Source organism: Lineus longissimus, chromosome 6, assembly GCF_910592395.1.
Source record: "Lineus longissimus chromosome 6, tnLinLong1.2, whole genome shotgun sequence".
NCBI lineage: Eukaryota > Metazoa > Nemertea > Pilidiophora > Heteronemertea > Lineidae > Lineus > Lineus longissimus.
This window is the reverse complement of record NC_088313.1, coordinates 4500072-4516494: the sequence shown is the minus strand read 5'-3', so window position 1 is coordinate 4516494 and position 16423 is coordinate 4500072. Positions and strand designations below refer to the sequence as shown.

General features: G+C 41.4%; 2 protein-coding genes across 2 annotated transcripts; one reads left to right on the top strand and one right to left on the bottom strand.

The window, feature by feature from the left end:
- On the top strand, positions 1 to 2947 carry LOC135489213 (uncharacterized). Its single transcript, XM_064774458.1, has 2 exons — positions 1 to 145; positions 1016 to 2947. The coding sequence occupies exon 2, from the start codon at positions 1040 to 1042 to the stop codon at positions 1874 to 1876; it is 837 nt and encodes a 278-aa protein (XP_064630528.1). The 5' UTR covers positions 1 to 145; positions 1016 to 1039; the 3' UTR covers positions 1877 to 2947.
- A 2095-nt stretch (positions 2948 to 5042) lies between these two features.
- Positions 5043 to 14737, bottom strand: LOC135489451 (IgGFc-binding protein-like). Its single transcript, XM_064774809.1, has 4 exons — positions 14677 to 14737; positions 8665 to 8916; positions 7615 to 8142; positions 5043 to 6130 (listed from the first exon to the last, which is right to left on the bottom strand). Exons 1-4 carry the CDS (start codon positions 14735 to 14737, stop codon positions 5043 to 5045), a joined length of 1929 nt encoding a protein of 642 aa, XP_064630879.1.
- Between the last annotated feature and the right edge of the window lie 1686 nt (positions 14738 to 16423).

Sequence of the window (16423 nt, the reverse complement as noted above, 5' to 3'; positions counted from 1 at the left end):
CAAATGATTGGCTAGTTGGACAAGACGTCACGCCATGACATGATTTCACCAGATGACTGCCATTAGACAGACGACTTAGAAAATTAAACTAAGACTGACTTTGAAACGAATTAGACTGGAATTTCTTTTTCGTATAGAGCCTAAGGTAAGCTTCCTATTTAACATGTAAGACCTCGTAGTTCTTGCCATTCCAAAGTGAAATCTAAAAATTCTTTATACATGTATTTCCGAAATGGCTGGTGGTGCTGAAACATACACCGTACATGTAGCTTTCATAACATGTTTTGACATCATCAAGGCATTGAAGCAAGCTAAGACCAGCGACTTTTGAACCAAGGCAGTTGGAATATTATCACGAATTGAAAAGTGTCACCATCAGGAATACGCACCGCAGGTTCATTCTACACAATAAAACTGGAAGAACAGGGATTCAAACCCTTTGGGGTCTTTTGGACCCCAGCGCTGAACCTAGAGTTCCGCTTCGATGTTCATCACGTTGCATCCAGCAACAAAGGCGCTATTAGCGGTAAAACTCAAAACTTACATTGAAGGGCATGTGGGGTCTGTTGGACCCAAATTTAGTTGCATTATTCAAACCTCGTAAGTTGCTTTTAAGTACAATTGCGTGGTGTCATTGCTTTTTCTTTTCCAAAGAATGATTTGCATACCTAATTTATGCTAATAATGTCACTACCACGCCCTGTGTCCTCTGGTCGGGTCCACCATGAAATCAGTGTCCGTTTCTAAATAAATGTATTCAAGACACGAGAGACGTCATGCCCGTAGTCTATCGATTCCATTGAAAATAATTGATGATTTGGATAGACAACGGGTTAGCAATTTCGTAGAAATTAATGAAGTGGTTTGAGAAGCTTGTTGAGTAAACTGTACATATTGCACTTTATTCATGGCGGACTTTTGAGATATTTCTATCAACTTACCCGACAAACACTAAACCGATTGGATGGGTGATGATTCCGTTTTTCTTAATCTTGTCCTTCTTTCAATTCTCCAGGCAAGCTATTATAAAGACAAAACCATGACTTGGGGAACGAAGGAATCCGAGTCCAAGGCACCGCCCCCGGCCTACACAACCATGGCGCCTGCCTCGTTCGTGCCCGTGTCCTCACAATACTCGCATCACCCGAAAAAATCCGTCCTGGCCGTTTCGAGCATCACCCTGATCTCCGGGATCTTCTGCTTTCTCCTCGGCATCGGCCGGTCATGCGTCGCGGGGCATTTTGAAGGGCTGGGAATGGCCTGCGGTATCTGGTTCATCATCACTGGTATCCTCGGCATCGTATCAGTCTACAAGAGAACCAAGGGACGACTTGTTGCAACAGCTGTCTTAGCACTGCTGGCCACGTTGGTTGCATTGTGGCTAGGGTGCACCATGTCTAATTGGTACTGGAGTCACGATGGCTACAATGGCGGGAGGGATATGATGGACAGGGATCGTCAGAGGATAGACAACGGCGGTATACCTGTAGACGGTGACATGAAAGGAGATAGCAACAGGAAAGGAGATAGCAACATGAAAGGAGATAGCAACATGAAAGGAAATAGCAACATGAAGAGAGATGGCAACATGAAGAGAGATGACGACGACATGAAGAGATATGCCAAAAGGAAAAGAAATTACGACGAGAAATCCGGGGACTACGAGTTGGGCATCAATGGATTCTTGTTCTTCTTTTCCCTCCTGGTGTTCTGTTGCACGATCCCGCTGACGGTCTACGCCCTGAAGACTGTCACTTCCCCGAGGAACGGTCCATCACAAGGCGTGTATCCTCGTCTTACTCCGATCATCGCATTCCCCCCATCCAAGGACCCGAACCAGCTTGATTCGTTCAATGGAAATGATGACTACATCTGAATGCAAGATGCTCTCAAATCCACATTTTGTGAGACCGAAAACAGAACTTTGTGACAGATGAGTAAGGTGTACATAGGGACACAGATAATCAACTGAGATCTACTTTTTCTTTGGTAACTAGTTACACATATCGCTTGCACGGATGTAGGGTGACAAGATTCATTATGATAGACAATTTCTGCAAATTTCGAAAAAATCCAAAAACAACACTTTCGTCATGAACAAAGCTTTGGAGTATATACTGTCAGTGTTTTGTTTTTTCGATGCGAACCCGAGGACATTTACTTTTAAGGGTGACCCTTTTTTATGATCGATACAATGATTTTCCGTAAGGACAGACGCTGCAGAAAGGTATATTGTGTGATGATAACAATAAATTTCGTAACATACAAATGCACATAATACATGTAATGCAAAAGACTATTCACATGGAGAGATCAAAATTAAATATCCGTATTTTTCGCCGCCATCTCAGGGAATGACAAGCCTTTCAAACTGAAACAAGTGGATTCTTTATAAGTTACACTCCGGATGCAGTGTACCGGCCTCGTCCTATCGCCCGACCATGAAGGAGAGACGATCAGGATGACGAAATGGACTGCAAGCGAGTGTATTATAACACCTTTCGGCCGGGATTCACTCACTTTTTAGGTGCATTTCATGTATATAATTTTTAATTACATTTTAGAACTATCTATCTCAAATAGGAAAACTTTTGGCGATGATTGAGCATGATTCCATCACGTTTCATCGTATTCCCTTTTATCCGTTCAATCCGTCAATTCGATGACACCATGATCTTGCCGCCATCTTGAGGATGGTAAAATGTAACATTAGTGATAAAACTCTTGATCTGAAACATGTAAATACACAAAGCCTAATAAGGCTACATGCAAATATACATTGTAATAACATATAAACGGAATACTTTGGTCAACTATCATGACTCAATAGTTTGCAATATTGATGTAAAACAGCTTGATACTCTCTATTTAGCTCGTTGTATGTACAATGTACCCCTCCGTGTGTTCATGCCTATTCTGTAGGAATTAAAGTGCCAACATTTCCATATTTTCGCAGCGAGTTTGCTGATTCTGACGCCTGATGACGTTTGTACTCGATAGACCAGTAAATGAATGACCAGTAAACCATAGGTGCCACTATTTTGGCTGGAACTTGAAATCCTAAAGCAATTAAAACTCTTTCAAAATGTAGTGAATGCCCAGTTGAAATCTCGGATGCTGTTTTATTGAAAACAAAGAACAGACTCCAACCCTCGAAATTGGCACTCCTTTCGTTTTAAAGAATTCTAAGTACTTTATATTTCAAGTTCTAGCCAAAATGGTGGTACCTACATGGTTAACCCTTAATGAATCACAGTAATCTGCTAAGGTCAATATATCGTTCACATACATTTTTATTAACGCAGCTTCTCATAAAGGATTCTATCATGGAAAACGTACCGGTGTGTGCCAACACCTTTATGGTACTCCATGAAAGGAACTGGGCCATAATATTAGCGTGCGTTATGATGATTTTTTGACTCGGCAAAACTTTATTCAGGGGGCTTAGAACTTTTACTTGCATTGATAATAATATACGTTTTATACGACCATGTCGTGACAAAAGCCTATCTAGATACATGACGTCTTCTTTGACGTTAAGTCTTGAAACTTCTAAGCATGTTTAATAGTGTTTTGCAAGTAGCACAGGGCGACTAGCTTTGCGTACAAAGGACGACCCACTTAGTATATCAAGCTTTCAGTATTTATCAAAGGATGGCACCTGGTACAGTCACCACCGGCAGTTGAGGGGTAATTGCAAGATCTGAGTCAATGCCAATTTGGAGCCGCAACACCTTAAACAAAGTTTTTATTTGGCGAAACTCCGAGCTCATACACGTCATTGGGAGGTTAGCGGAGTACATTTTAGTGTTAAGCTTATTCCTTTTCAAGGTTGGGAGTCAGTTCTTTGTTTTCCACAGAACAGACTCCCACAGCCTTGACACTAGAGGCGCTGATTTCGTTTCTTACAACACCTCTAGTACTAATGACCAGTAAACCATAGGTGCCACTATTTTGGCTGGAACTTGAAATCCTAAAGCAATTAAAACTCTTTCAAATGTAGTGAATGCCCAGTTGAAATCTCGGATGCTGTTTTATTGAAAACAAAGAACAGACTCCAACCCTCGAAATTGGCACTCCTTTCGTTTTAAAGAATTCTAAGTACTTTATATTTCAAGTTCTAGCCAAAATGGTGGTACCTACATGGTTAACCCTTAATGAATCACAGTAATCTGCTAAGGTCAATATATCGTTCACATACATTTTTATTAACGCAGCTTCTCATAAAGGATTCTATCATGGAAAACGTACCGGTGTGTACCAACACCTTTATGGTACTCCATGAAAGGAACTGGGCCATAATATTAGCGTGCGTTATGATGATTTTTTGACTCGGCAAAACTTTATTCAGGGGGCTTAGAACTTTTACTTGCATTGATAATAATATACGTTTTATACGACCATGTCGTGACAAAAGCCTATCTAGATACATGACGTCTTCTTTGACGTTAAGTCTTGAAACTTCTAAGCATGTTTAATAGTGTTTTGCAAGTAGCACAGGGCGACTAGCTTTGCGTACAAAGGACGACCCACTTAGTATATCAAGCTTTCAGTATTTATCAAAGGATGGCACCTGGTACAGTCACCACCGGCAGTTGAGGGGTAATTGCAAGATCTGAGTCAATGCCAATTTGGAGCCGCAACACCTTAAACAAAGTTTTTATTTGGCGAAACTCCGAGCTCATACACGTCATTGGGAGGTTAGCGGAGTACATTTTAGTGTTAAGCTTATTCCTTTTCAAGGTTGGGAGTCAGTTCTTTGTTTTCCACAGAACAGACTCCCACAACCTTGACACTAGAGGCGCTGATTTCGTTTCTTACAACACCTCTAGTACTAGTAAGTTGCCACCATCTTGAAAATCAGTACACGGCCTGAGGACACGCCATCTAATTGTCCAATGTGAAGATGTGGGTCGTGGGAATACACATTGTGATGAACGTCAATTAAAGGATTCTCAGCGAGTCGTTTAAAACTCCACATTTTCAGAAGGGTTTTAGATTGGGTTACTTCAAGGCTTTTAAAGCCCCAGAGAGCGTTCTCTTTACGACAGGGGCATATCTAAGACATAGGCATCCTTCTTTTCCGGCTCCTCGGGTACTTGTTCGCCACAATATCCACAGCAACACCACGCCCGGAAACAACATATCATAAGTACGCAAACTGGGATCCCTAGGGTAACGCACGAGCAAATGATAACCATGATGGTGATGTATTTTGTATCATTTAAGTCTGCGAAACCAGGGACTTCGGTTTGAGAGGATTTGATTGTGGACATTTCCGTTGTTGTTGTAGTCGGCGGGGTTGTCGTTGGCGTTGTTGATTCTGTTGTTGTTGTCGGGCAATATAGGACAGAATCGGTCAGCGTAACTGTAGGTGTGATTGGACAGGTGGTTATGAGGACAGGAGTTGGTTCTACCGTGATTGTTTGAGTTTTACTTTGAGTCACGGTGACTGTGGGCACTTTGATGTAATCCTCGTCTATCTTTCCATCATGGTCGTCATCTATGTTGTTGAAGAGTTCCTCACCTGTTAACCCATCGCAGTCATTGTCGACCCCATCGTGGTCCCCCGGTGGGGTGAGCACACATGAGCTCAAGTCGGTCAGTACCATGCCAGCAGGACAACCATAAGCTTCGTACGCGACTAAACCGTAAATAAGTATAAAATAAACGGCAGTGGCATCTTGATGAGAGACTGAGTGACTTCCAGCAGGAATTTCAAACTGAGTGGCAGTGTAGTTGGTTCCTTTGATTTCTGTCAGCGGCACCTTTGCCACAACGAGGGGCTGCCCGTCGACGACTAATCCTGACATTTGGTCCGTCCTTGCGACGACGTTAACAAAGTTTTTGATGAGACCGCCGCGCGTCGTTTGCATTTGTGTTATTGTAGAAAAGACATAGTTTTTACCATACTGCTGAATGGGGGTAATTAGAGCCATGAAACTGTCGGATTGTACGTCATCCTTCGACCGAGAGATGGATGCGCCGAACTGAGCCAAAAGCACTGGTCTGGAGGACGTAACAAAGGCGTACGCTTCGGTTGAATTCGCGATATAGGTGAAGAATTCTGTCCGGTTGATCGTCTTAACTACTTTACCATTAATCTTGATCTCAGTGTCATCTTCTGACGCTAAAAATAAATAAATCTACATGAGCTACGTACATGCATGTACATTGTATATAATGATAGTATGACGATAGGCCTACAGTTTTCGTAGCAAAGAGAAACATTCACTCACAACCAGCAAAACAACTCACGATTCATTTCCTGCCAAGGCATCTATCTTTGAAGAATAAAATTAATCAAAATTATATTCTAAGTCATACCGACTGAAGAAAAAGGTCAAAGAATTTCAATCGGAAGCCTAACGATAGCAAAATGTGATTTATGAGCCCGAAATTGAAGGGTTTAGATCACATAGGGCATACATTATAAACGCGATTTGAAAAAATAAATTGCTGACAAAAACCTACAAACAGTGTCACCATCTACATGTGTGATAAGAGGTATGCACTAATAGTGTACTTGTGTCCTTTGTGCTTCACTGTATACGCCCTTGAAATACACTAATAGTATTATCAATTCACAGTCCTCATGATACACGGCAACACTGGTCTTGTCAGGGCAGAGACATGTATTCATCCACAGGCGGAAGTGTGGCACATAGTCCGTACTGAACTGTGAAGCTGTGATAAGTACATGACTGTGATGGGTGAAAGTGGATTTATTCTTCAATCTTTGGTGGATTCTTAATCTACAGAGCCAGGCCATAACGGGGATATACTTTTTGATAATTAATTTAAGGAAATTATTGTCTCACTGGCCAGTTTAGAACTTGTATTCTAATAGCTAGGCCCATATCAGTGAGTGACGATTTGATGGCAATGCTGTACACAAATCAGTTTTTCTCAGGCAATCGGTATTGGAATGTTTTGAATTTTTACTATTATTTCGATAAAAGCCTCTTCAAAACACATATAAAATTTGGTGGGAATTAAAGCACCCTTGGTGTACTTTTTTCACCAACCTATATTCATTAAAATGTACACAGAATGTACACACTGTCTAATAGAGGTCTCTGGCCGTCATCAGCAACTGTTTTTTTCTTCTTCAAAATTGCATTTATGGCCTGTTTGTTCTAAGCTTTCAAGTTTCGGGTAACCAATTTCTGGCAACAACAGAAAGATTAGCACTGAGAGTGGGCCAGATCAACTGGTTGATTAAACAATCTACAAAATACTACTTAAATCAGAAAATGCATAGATATTACTGTTGTGGTATTTGATAGCTCAAATCGTTCTCGGGCTGGACAATGGTTCGGGTGCTGCCATCTGAACTAAACGACCATCTATATTCACCAAGAAGTAGAGAGGCTCAACAGTGATAGTAGTTCGTTTCGTCGCGAACTGGGTTGAATAAATGTAAGCCTTTCTTTAATTACATCGGCCTGATCACGACTCGATTGCAATCATCAACGAAAGCCAGCGAGCCAGGTTGGAATATTTGGTAAAATTTAATACCTTTGACAAAATGCATTTTCGAACAGTTATGCACCGCCCACTTCTTGCAAAACATAAATGGGGAATAGATCAGCGATATTGCGTACATCTTACCTAGAACTCTAAACTTCTGTCCAACGCTTATACCCTTAACCGGCGTGGTAATAAAGTCCTGGCCCCATCTGTTTACGGACGGAAGCTGTTCCACTAAATAGTCCGATGATTCAGTCGTCTTATTAGGAATGGTCACGCTTTCCCTTTCATTCCCGGCATAGACAGCAACAGGACGGTCACTGACAACTTGAGTTCCCGTTAGATCCAATGTGCTTGATACTTGAAATGCCGTGTATCTCTCAAGCCTTAACACCAAGGAGGTGCCACCCTTGTACGACTTTCCATTAAAGTCAAAATAGATTTTATCCAATTTTTTCTTCGGTAATTGAACTGCTATTGACGTGGGGTATTCTCCTGTTGCGACCAAGAAGGTGCTTCTACCTCGCTTTCGTTTGGGCTCGCGGTAGGATAACACTAAGTAGTTCCGTCCGAGGACATCAGTTGGTAGGGCTAAGTAGGCATCTATGGCATAAGAGAGTTTGTTGGCCCCGAAGACGACAATATCGGCATCCGAAGAGACACGGATTACTGCAAGAAAAAGATTTAATTTTTTTTACAAAGCATGGTGTCTCCTGTGCCTTTCCAAATTGCGTTCGACAGAATAGCTACACTCTTAATAATTTGGTGAAGCAGTTAACCACCTCCCCTCCATATGCCATTCCATATTGCAAGGTGTGGTTCAATAGAGACCCAAGACCTTTAACATCCCCAGATATTAAAAGCGCATAAGAGAAGTAGTCGTCCCGGACGCTCTATTCAAGGACAGATAGTCCTAATACTTTTTATGGCTCCTCCTACACAAACCGACCTCACGAAAGAACATTATCGGTGATCTTTGTCATGATGTTTGCACGGCCCAAAGGGGTTTTAAAGGGTCATCATCAGTGGTATATACATGCAGAGTCTTTTGATAAATGAAATTTATTGAAAGACTCTGAAATATGTCAACCCTCCACAAGCCAGGATTACAAAAGTCTCGAAAGAAAGAAAGTTCCTGCGGAGCCGGCACTCTAACACCGGCATTCTGATAGTTTTATGAAGAGCACCTGCCTTTGTCCGAAATTTCGGTTGTCCGGACCATAAGTTTGGTGGGTATCTTCACCATTTTTACCTCCCCTTTCTTCACACTTCCTTCGATTTTCGCCATTAATGATGAATCGCCCGGTGTGTCGATCTTAAAGTTCGCTACACGAGCGACTGCGGGAGTCAGGAAGAGTTGCAAAGCGCGTGCGCTCTTAGTGTCGCTGGCCGTATTAGCTGAGAATGCCACGATAAAATCTCGCCCAATGTTGTCGGGTGGCCCTGGAAGGAAAATGGGTGCATGTGAATCATGGTGTAGGTGACCATCTTGGCTACAATATTGTACTACTATTTACAGCGTATAATGCTGAACCTCATTTTGGTGGCAGCGGTTATGGATAGGCAACCACAACCGCTTAAATGTGTCGTTGAACACTTTGGAAGCTGTCAAAAACAGTCAAAATGACATTTCGATGTTTTAATTTGAGTTGTTTTAGAATGGAAATTGATACATCACCATGATCACTGACGGTATTGGTTGTCTCACCAAACACAGCTGGGGTGTACGGTCACTTCGCCCAACACCTCGTCAAGGCGCCTCGGTTTCGGGTTAGCTCCACTCTCGCGTTGTTTAGTGAGACAACCAGTGTTTCGCCAAGAATGCGAATCGTGGACTTTATATATATACATATATACGCATATAGTTGTGTGTCGGTTTTACGGTTTTTATATCTTGCGCACTTTTCAGTTCGGTTTTGGCGGCAATTTTGCGTAACATTCTTCTTCTATGCCATTTTTACGCCCTTTAGGTCATTCGCATTTCTGTACACACTTGAAGCACTAGAGCGTAGGGCAGGATCCGTTCGTTGTAGTTTGGGATATACATGTATACGTATAATTTCGGGAGTTCGGATTTGTGAGTAGTGTTAGGATTATTCGCCATGGCCAAATGAGCTAGGGTGATTGATATTTTATTCTAATTTTTATTCGCCGTAACGTGTCATCGACATTCCCACCTCATTCCAATTACGAGGTTAAGTTCATTCCGTGATCATGATGAACTGAGGTCATCGAAAATGTGGAAAGTTAAACCATCAATTATAGTTACCGACTGGAGAAATATTTCTCTCTTTCTCAGCTAGATGTATGCGATTGACAACTAGTGTTGACTGACCATCAATATGCGTACGTACGCATGTGACGGTCCGGGCTCTTGCACACGTATCAGTACGTTTACGGAGAGAGAGGAATACCAAAAAAGCGCAAAAATTGTGGCCCAGAAACCGACTGTATAGCATTTTGGACTCTGCACGCTGGGTTTGGACGTACACCATTGGATTGCACTACCTGTATTTCATCAACCTCGCCTCCAGTTCAAGATGCACAGTTTATATGGTTTGATAACCTTATCACGTGACCAAAGAATCAACCAAGGTTTATAGCGTTGACCTCAATAACTTGCACTTTAACATGAGATGACCATCCCTTGAGCGAAAATGATGCCGTTGAAATATAATTGAACTTCGTCAATTGTCGTGTGATGAACTAACATCAAAGGGTCACAGGTGGCTTGGGCGGGGCCTCATCGAGGTGTCGGAACGGACTCGACTGAAATGGCTTGGACGTCATACTAATTCGGGGGCAGTTGATGATGTGTCGTATACTTATCCGCGACCTACTGATGATTGATATTCACACGTCTATTTGTGAGCATGCTATTCAAAGAATACGTCTCTTTGATGAAGGACTTTGCAATGTTATACATTCTTGGTGGTGGTGAAGTGCATTGTTGTGATTATTGGTTCGACTCTGTTGAATTTTTGAAATCTTTTACACGTGGGATGACCAACCCATTCATCAAGGTGACCAGTTCAGGGCAACTGCGATGGGAAATCGAGATTTATTCAAGGCTGAATTCTTCAAACCTGTAGCATTTCCGTCATTCCACGTGTCATGCATGCCAATGTATAACAATGTATTTCGATGTAGCCTACTCGTGCAAACTAGGAATAGATTTCAGTGTGCAATATCAAAGTGTGATTCTGGCTTGATCATATGGGCAATGAACTATGTTTGGATGGCTTTTTTTGGGACTTCTTTGTGCTTCGAACAGCTGAATTCGCGGCAAAGGGAACTTTGAAAACGAGTTGTGGTGCGATGCAGTTACATGTATAGGCTGTGAAGTAATGAGTTTTTGCTATACATGTATCTGATTACACTCCGGACGCAGTGGACCGGCCTCGTTCCTCACCCTAAGGCCAGACCAAATTAGGATGACACGATGGAGCAGCGGACGTCTTCGGTAGGTCCATTTAAAGTCTATTCATTCATTCTACTTCCATGCAGTCAGTATTCAGGCAGATGAAAGAACAGATAGTGGACTTATATATACAGTATATCATTTCACAGGGGTTTGGTTCAATACCTGACACTGGCACGCTGACACTGACACTGGCACGGACATATTTTTTGCCAGAAAATGCAAACACAGTGTTTCAGGGACATAATTAATTTTTGAAAGGTAGATCAAATGGTCAGCATTTATTTGAATCAATTCAAAGTTTAAAAAAACATATGATACAGTCTCGCCACAGCCACTGGGCTGCAGCCTGCACCTAATGCTGGTCAGTCCTAGTCTGTTGCACTAACTTATATTCTATCATGTCAATTGCATGCCTACACATAGGCTACGGTATGCAGTAGGTAAACAAGGCATAGGCTATAGGCTACAGAGACTACACCATAGACAGTGACAAGGCCCATGATAATGGCAGACAGCAGTCTGATTTCATACGAATTTCAGTGGATTGCAGACCATTTTGGGATGCATCCTTGGACTAGTGCCAGTGCCAGCATGCCAGCATGCCAGTGGCAAGTATTGAACCAACCCACTAAGAGGTACCACGTCGGTCCAAATGTCAGTCCATCCATAAGTGATATCTCCTCCGAGTATGGCAAGCCAAAGCGGAATTTATTCAAGACTTTAGAATTACCATTCAAGAAGTTAAATATAAGTTCAAGAAGGAAATATATGTTCAAGACTAAAATATGTTCAACCTTGAATCAAATGTTTTCAACCTTGAATAAAATATGTCCAACCTTGAACAAAATATATTCAACCTTGAACAAAATATGTCCAACCTTGAACAAAATATATTCAAGACTCACGTGACCATATTCAAGACGCACGTGACCACAAAATTGATGACGTAGAGCGTAGAATCTGTGGTACTTCTGATGCGTTCTGTTTCACGACATGATTGATTGCCTGTATAGCCTAAACACTCAAACATGTCAAAAGACAACGAGAATCCGATACAGTGGTGTCGGCCTTAAGAATGAAAGGTGAGAGGCATTGCGCATTTTGAACCTATAATTTGCCTGATATGTCTGTGAAACATGTATCGACTCTGACATTCACTCGGCATCCATGTCATGATGTGTAGGATTACAGTACATGTCAGGTGTAGGCGGCGAGGTACGTGTACAACCATGTGTCAAAACCTCGTGCGAACAATTCGAGCTCCGAAACGCAACACAAGTACCATGGGTTCGGGAAAGTCCGGACGCGGGTTCGGGAAAGTCCGTAAAGCATCAAAACATGAGCAACTACGTCATCAATTTTGTGGTCACGTGCGTCTTGAATATGGTCACGTGAGTCTTGAATATATTTTGTTCAAGGTTGAATATATTTTGTTCAAGGTTGGACATATTTTATTCAAGGTTGAACATATTTTATTCAAGGTTGAAAACATTTGATTCAAGGTTGAACATATTTTAGTCTTGAACATATATTTCCTTCTTGAACTTATATTTAACTTCTTGAATGGTAATTCTAAAGTCTTGAATAAATTCCGCTTTGGCTTGCCATATCCGAGACCGTTCAACGTGCCAACTTGAAACTTTGGTACATGTTTGGTACTCTTCCACTGATGTGCACAACACCCTTAAAATTTCGATCCAACTCCGTCTCTTGCCACCAGGGGGTGATATGCGAAAACAAACCAAGTGCGGTATCTCGCTTATTAGTCATTCGTTTTCGATAATGGTATGTACCCTAAGCAAGGATACATCACATATCGCACGGGTTTTTGATTTGACCTACTTTTCAAGGTCACAGAGTTCAAATGTCGTAAATTGGCAACGGGAGTGTAACTATGGCACGTTTCTTAACCACTAAAGCAATGAATTTGAAACTTAGTACACTTGACCACCTATGTCAGATAACTTCTGTCAACGACTTTCAGTTCGATCTGATTTTCCACTAGGCCACCAGGGGGCCAAAACTGAAATGACAAAAAGTCCAATACCTTGCTTATTAGTGACTCGTTTTCTATGATATTTTTGTGGTAGGTACCCTAGGCAAGGAGACATCACATGCCAAACAGATTTCCATGTGACCTACCTTTCAAGGTCACAGAGGTCAAATGAATTCGTTTTTGAATCATTTTTGGCTCACCGTCTAGGTGAGTCTATACAATATTGCAGTGTCCGTCGTCCGTCGTTGTATCCTATTTCAAAAACAATGGCATGATTCTTAACCGCTAGGGCTATGAACTTGAAACTTTGTACACAGGACCCTCGGGTCAGTTGACCGCTGACAATGAATTTCAGTCCGATCTGATCCTTAACTTGGGCACAAGGGGGCCAGAAGTGGAAACATGTAAAGTGTGATATCTCTCTTATGAGGGACCTGTTTTCGATAAAATTTTTATGGTAGGTTCTCCTAGCAAGGATACATCACATATCTACGGGTTTTTGAGTTGACCTAGTTTTCATGGTCACACAGGTCAAATGGTGTAAATTGGCCGTTTGAGTGTAACTATGGCACGTTTCTTAACCGCTAAAGCTATGAACTTGAAATTTGGTACAGATGACTCCCTATGTCATGTAACCTCTGACAATGAATTTCGGTCCGATCTGATTTTTGACTTGGCCACCAGGGGGCCAGAAGTGGAAACATAAAAAGTGTGATATTTCTCTAATGGGTCACTCGTTTTCGATAAAATTTTGATGGTAGGTTTTCCTAGCAAACATACATCGCATATTATACGGGTTTTTGATTTGTCCAAATTTTAAAGGTCACATAGGTCAAATGGCGTAAATTGGCCGTTTCAGTGTAACTATGGCTCGTTTCCTAATCGCAAAAGCTATGAACTTGAAATTTGGTGCACATGACTCCCTACGTCATGTAACCTCGGACACCGAATTTCGATCCGATCTGATTCTCGACTTGGCCACCAGGAGGCCAAAACTAAAAAGGGAAAATGTGCAATATCACGCTTATTAGTGATTTGTTTTCGATGATATTTGTATGGTAGTTACTCCAAGCAACAATACATCAAATGTCGTACCGACTTTGGTTTGACCTATATACTATACATGTAGCATGTTTCTTAGATTAATTCGTAACCACCAAATATCTATACGATGAGCACAATGGCCCTTGGCCATTTCATTTGTACACAGGACACCAATATCGATTTCAACCATTGACATCCAGATAGAATTTTTTTTCTGATATTCAGTCTTCAACATATTTCTTTGGGCTTTTTGTTACAAAAGAACATGTTAATTCTAAATCCTAAATGTTTAACAATTGAATTAAAAACCAATGGTAACAGGGGCCAGTGCCGAAATCAGAATGTCAGGAGTACAATATTTTGCGAATTAGGCCCTACTAATCCCTAAAACTCGAGACGTTGTTTTCAAAATCTCTCTCCCCAATATACCATACTTAAAATGTCATGCTGCTTTTACATTATATCAGCAGTAAAGTGTCGTAACTAAATTTATGTAACTGATATGAAGCTGGCTATTAGGTGCTCCACAATCATAGATTTCAGTGGTCAAAATGTTACTTTTTTTAGAACATCGTGCATTTGGTAAATAAATCTTCAACACAGTCGAAATGTGGACAAATTTTAGCTCCCAAATAGAGAACTGGTCTGTGAAACCCGAGGAAAAAAACAGAAAAAAACGTCCTGAATGGCTTTGGTAGACCCAGTAGATTGGCTGAAAGAGGAATGTGGCAGAACTTACCTGCAGGTGGTCCTGTATAAACACCGTTGATCAGGAGAAACATCAGAGCGAGCCACTCCATTTTTAACTCCGAAATGAATGATACTCTTTATGCGAAGTTCTACCAGGCGGCCACTGGAAAGTTTATCATACTTCACAGGGAATGCACCAACCTCCAGCCAGTTTTATTTACTAATGAAACAGTGTCGTATAATCATCCTGGGCGAGATTATTGATTTCAATTAAAACTGCGTTAATGAAGTAGTAATTCTATACTCCATCAATTTATACCTTGAAATAAATGACACTATATATATATTTGCATTTTACCCGGCGCCCCAAAATACAATTTGACAATGAAACATGTAACCACCATGCTAGTGTATCATGTTGTTGAAGTGACAGCAAGTGTTGTAAAAATTGATAATCCGTTGATTGAGAGATGGGACCCGGAGGCAATGAGCAGAAAAAAATTATCATCATACTTTAATAGAAAACCCCAGATACGTGTACATAAAGAAATAAAGAACGGGGTTGTTTGCAGCTTTTACGACTAAACTGGAGCTCGTTGCTTGTAAGGAAAATACAAAACCTGACTATAAATTTAGAAAGCTACGAAAAACTTTTTATCGGGCGGCCGCAGCTAAATCAGTGACACGGATAAGCAAAAGCTTTTATTTTTTAAACCTAATAAACAACTTCAAGAGGAAAGCAGGCCTTTAATAACATCATTTAAGGACACACCCTGATTTTCTGACATGTAGGTTTGGCTTATTCTACCGTGATTTCGTCGCGTTTGCGCCAAACATCGGCCTTAGCTTTCGCGCCAAAAGCGGTCTTTTTTGGCAAAACCACGAGGCCAGGTTTCGCGACCCTTATGATGAGCTACGGACGAAATATGTAAATGTGATTGATCGACGAAGGTTTTTCAGGAGTTCCCTTATTCCTCGAGTCCTAGTGTGTTCGATTACTCACGCAGCACTTCCTCTGGCACTCATGCAAGATTCTTATGGCTTGCGCAGTAGAGGTGACTTTAAGCAGAACGATAACGAGCCAGACCCGTGTTATCACGCAGTATAATGTACCTTCTCGGTAGCAGAGGTTACCATTTCGGAGACTGATTCTTGGTGCCAAAATTTAGTGTAAAATATGGGAAAAAAACAAAAAAATTCATTTAACCATGATCTTGTACTCGTCAAAGTTAATCAATTACACTTGTCGCGAGCGTTCTTCCGCTTTTCCATTTCCCATCATATTTCTTCTATAGCACACTTTGGACACCGTAGAAGTTATTTTCCCACCTTGCAAATCACATCGTCTGCCACCTTGTCATCATCTTGGCCTTGCACGACAGGCTTTAGTCGTGGCATCAGAGGAGTATCAAAACTACTAAAGGATGTCGCGCTTGTGGGCGCGGCGCCAGTAATCGAAAATGCTATAAAGTATGAAAATCGATTTAGGAGTGTGAATGATTGAGCGCAAAACATGATGATCACACAGATCTTCGTTACGTACACATGTATCTCCTCGTTCGTAAGGGTTGCGAAACCTGCCTATTAGGAGGGTCACAGTTATACGGGTAGATCGTCGAAATATTGCTCTTTGCTGTTTCCAATCGATAATATGGAACATATAAGTAAGTACTATGTATATATCTTGTTAAAGGATATGCTATGATCGTCCCGTCTTTCTGATTGTGCATTCTCCGAAGTAGAATTACTTCGGCCCTTTGTGCAGCATGCAATGTATAAGCTATCTCGTTCAATTC

What these genes read in the sequence shown, in the direction of transcription:
- LOC135489213 (XM_064774458.1), top strand. Translation starts at nt 1,040, where the DNA reads ATGACTTGGGGAACGAAGGAATCCGAGTCCAAGGCACCGCCCCCGGCC.
- LOC135489451 (XM_064774809.1), bottom strand. Translation starts at nt 14,737, where the DNA reads ATGGAGTGGCTCGCTCTGATGTTTCTCCTGATCAACGGTGTTTATACA. An exon ending in TTATACAGGACCACCTGCAG is followed by an intron (nt 8,917 to 14,676) that starts GTAAGTTCTGCC and finishes TTTTCCTTCCAG; the next exon opens with GGCCACCCGACAACATTGGG. An exon ending in AACCGAAATTTCGGACAAAG is followed by an intron (nt 8,143 to 8,664) that starts GCAGGTGCTCTT and finishes TTTTTCTTGCAG; the next exon opens with TAATCCGTGTCTCTTCGGAT.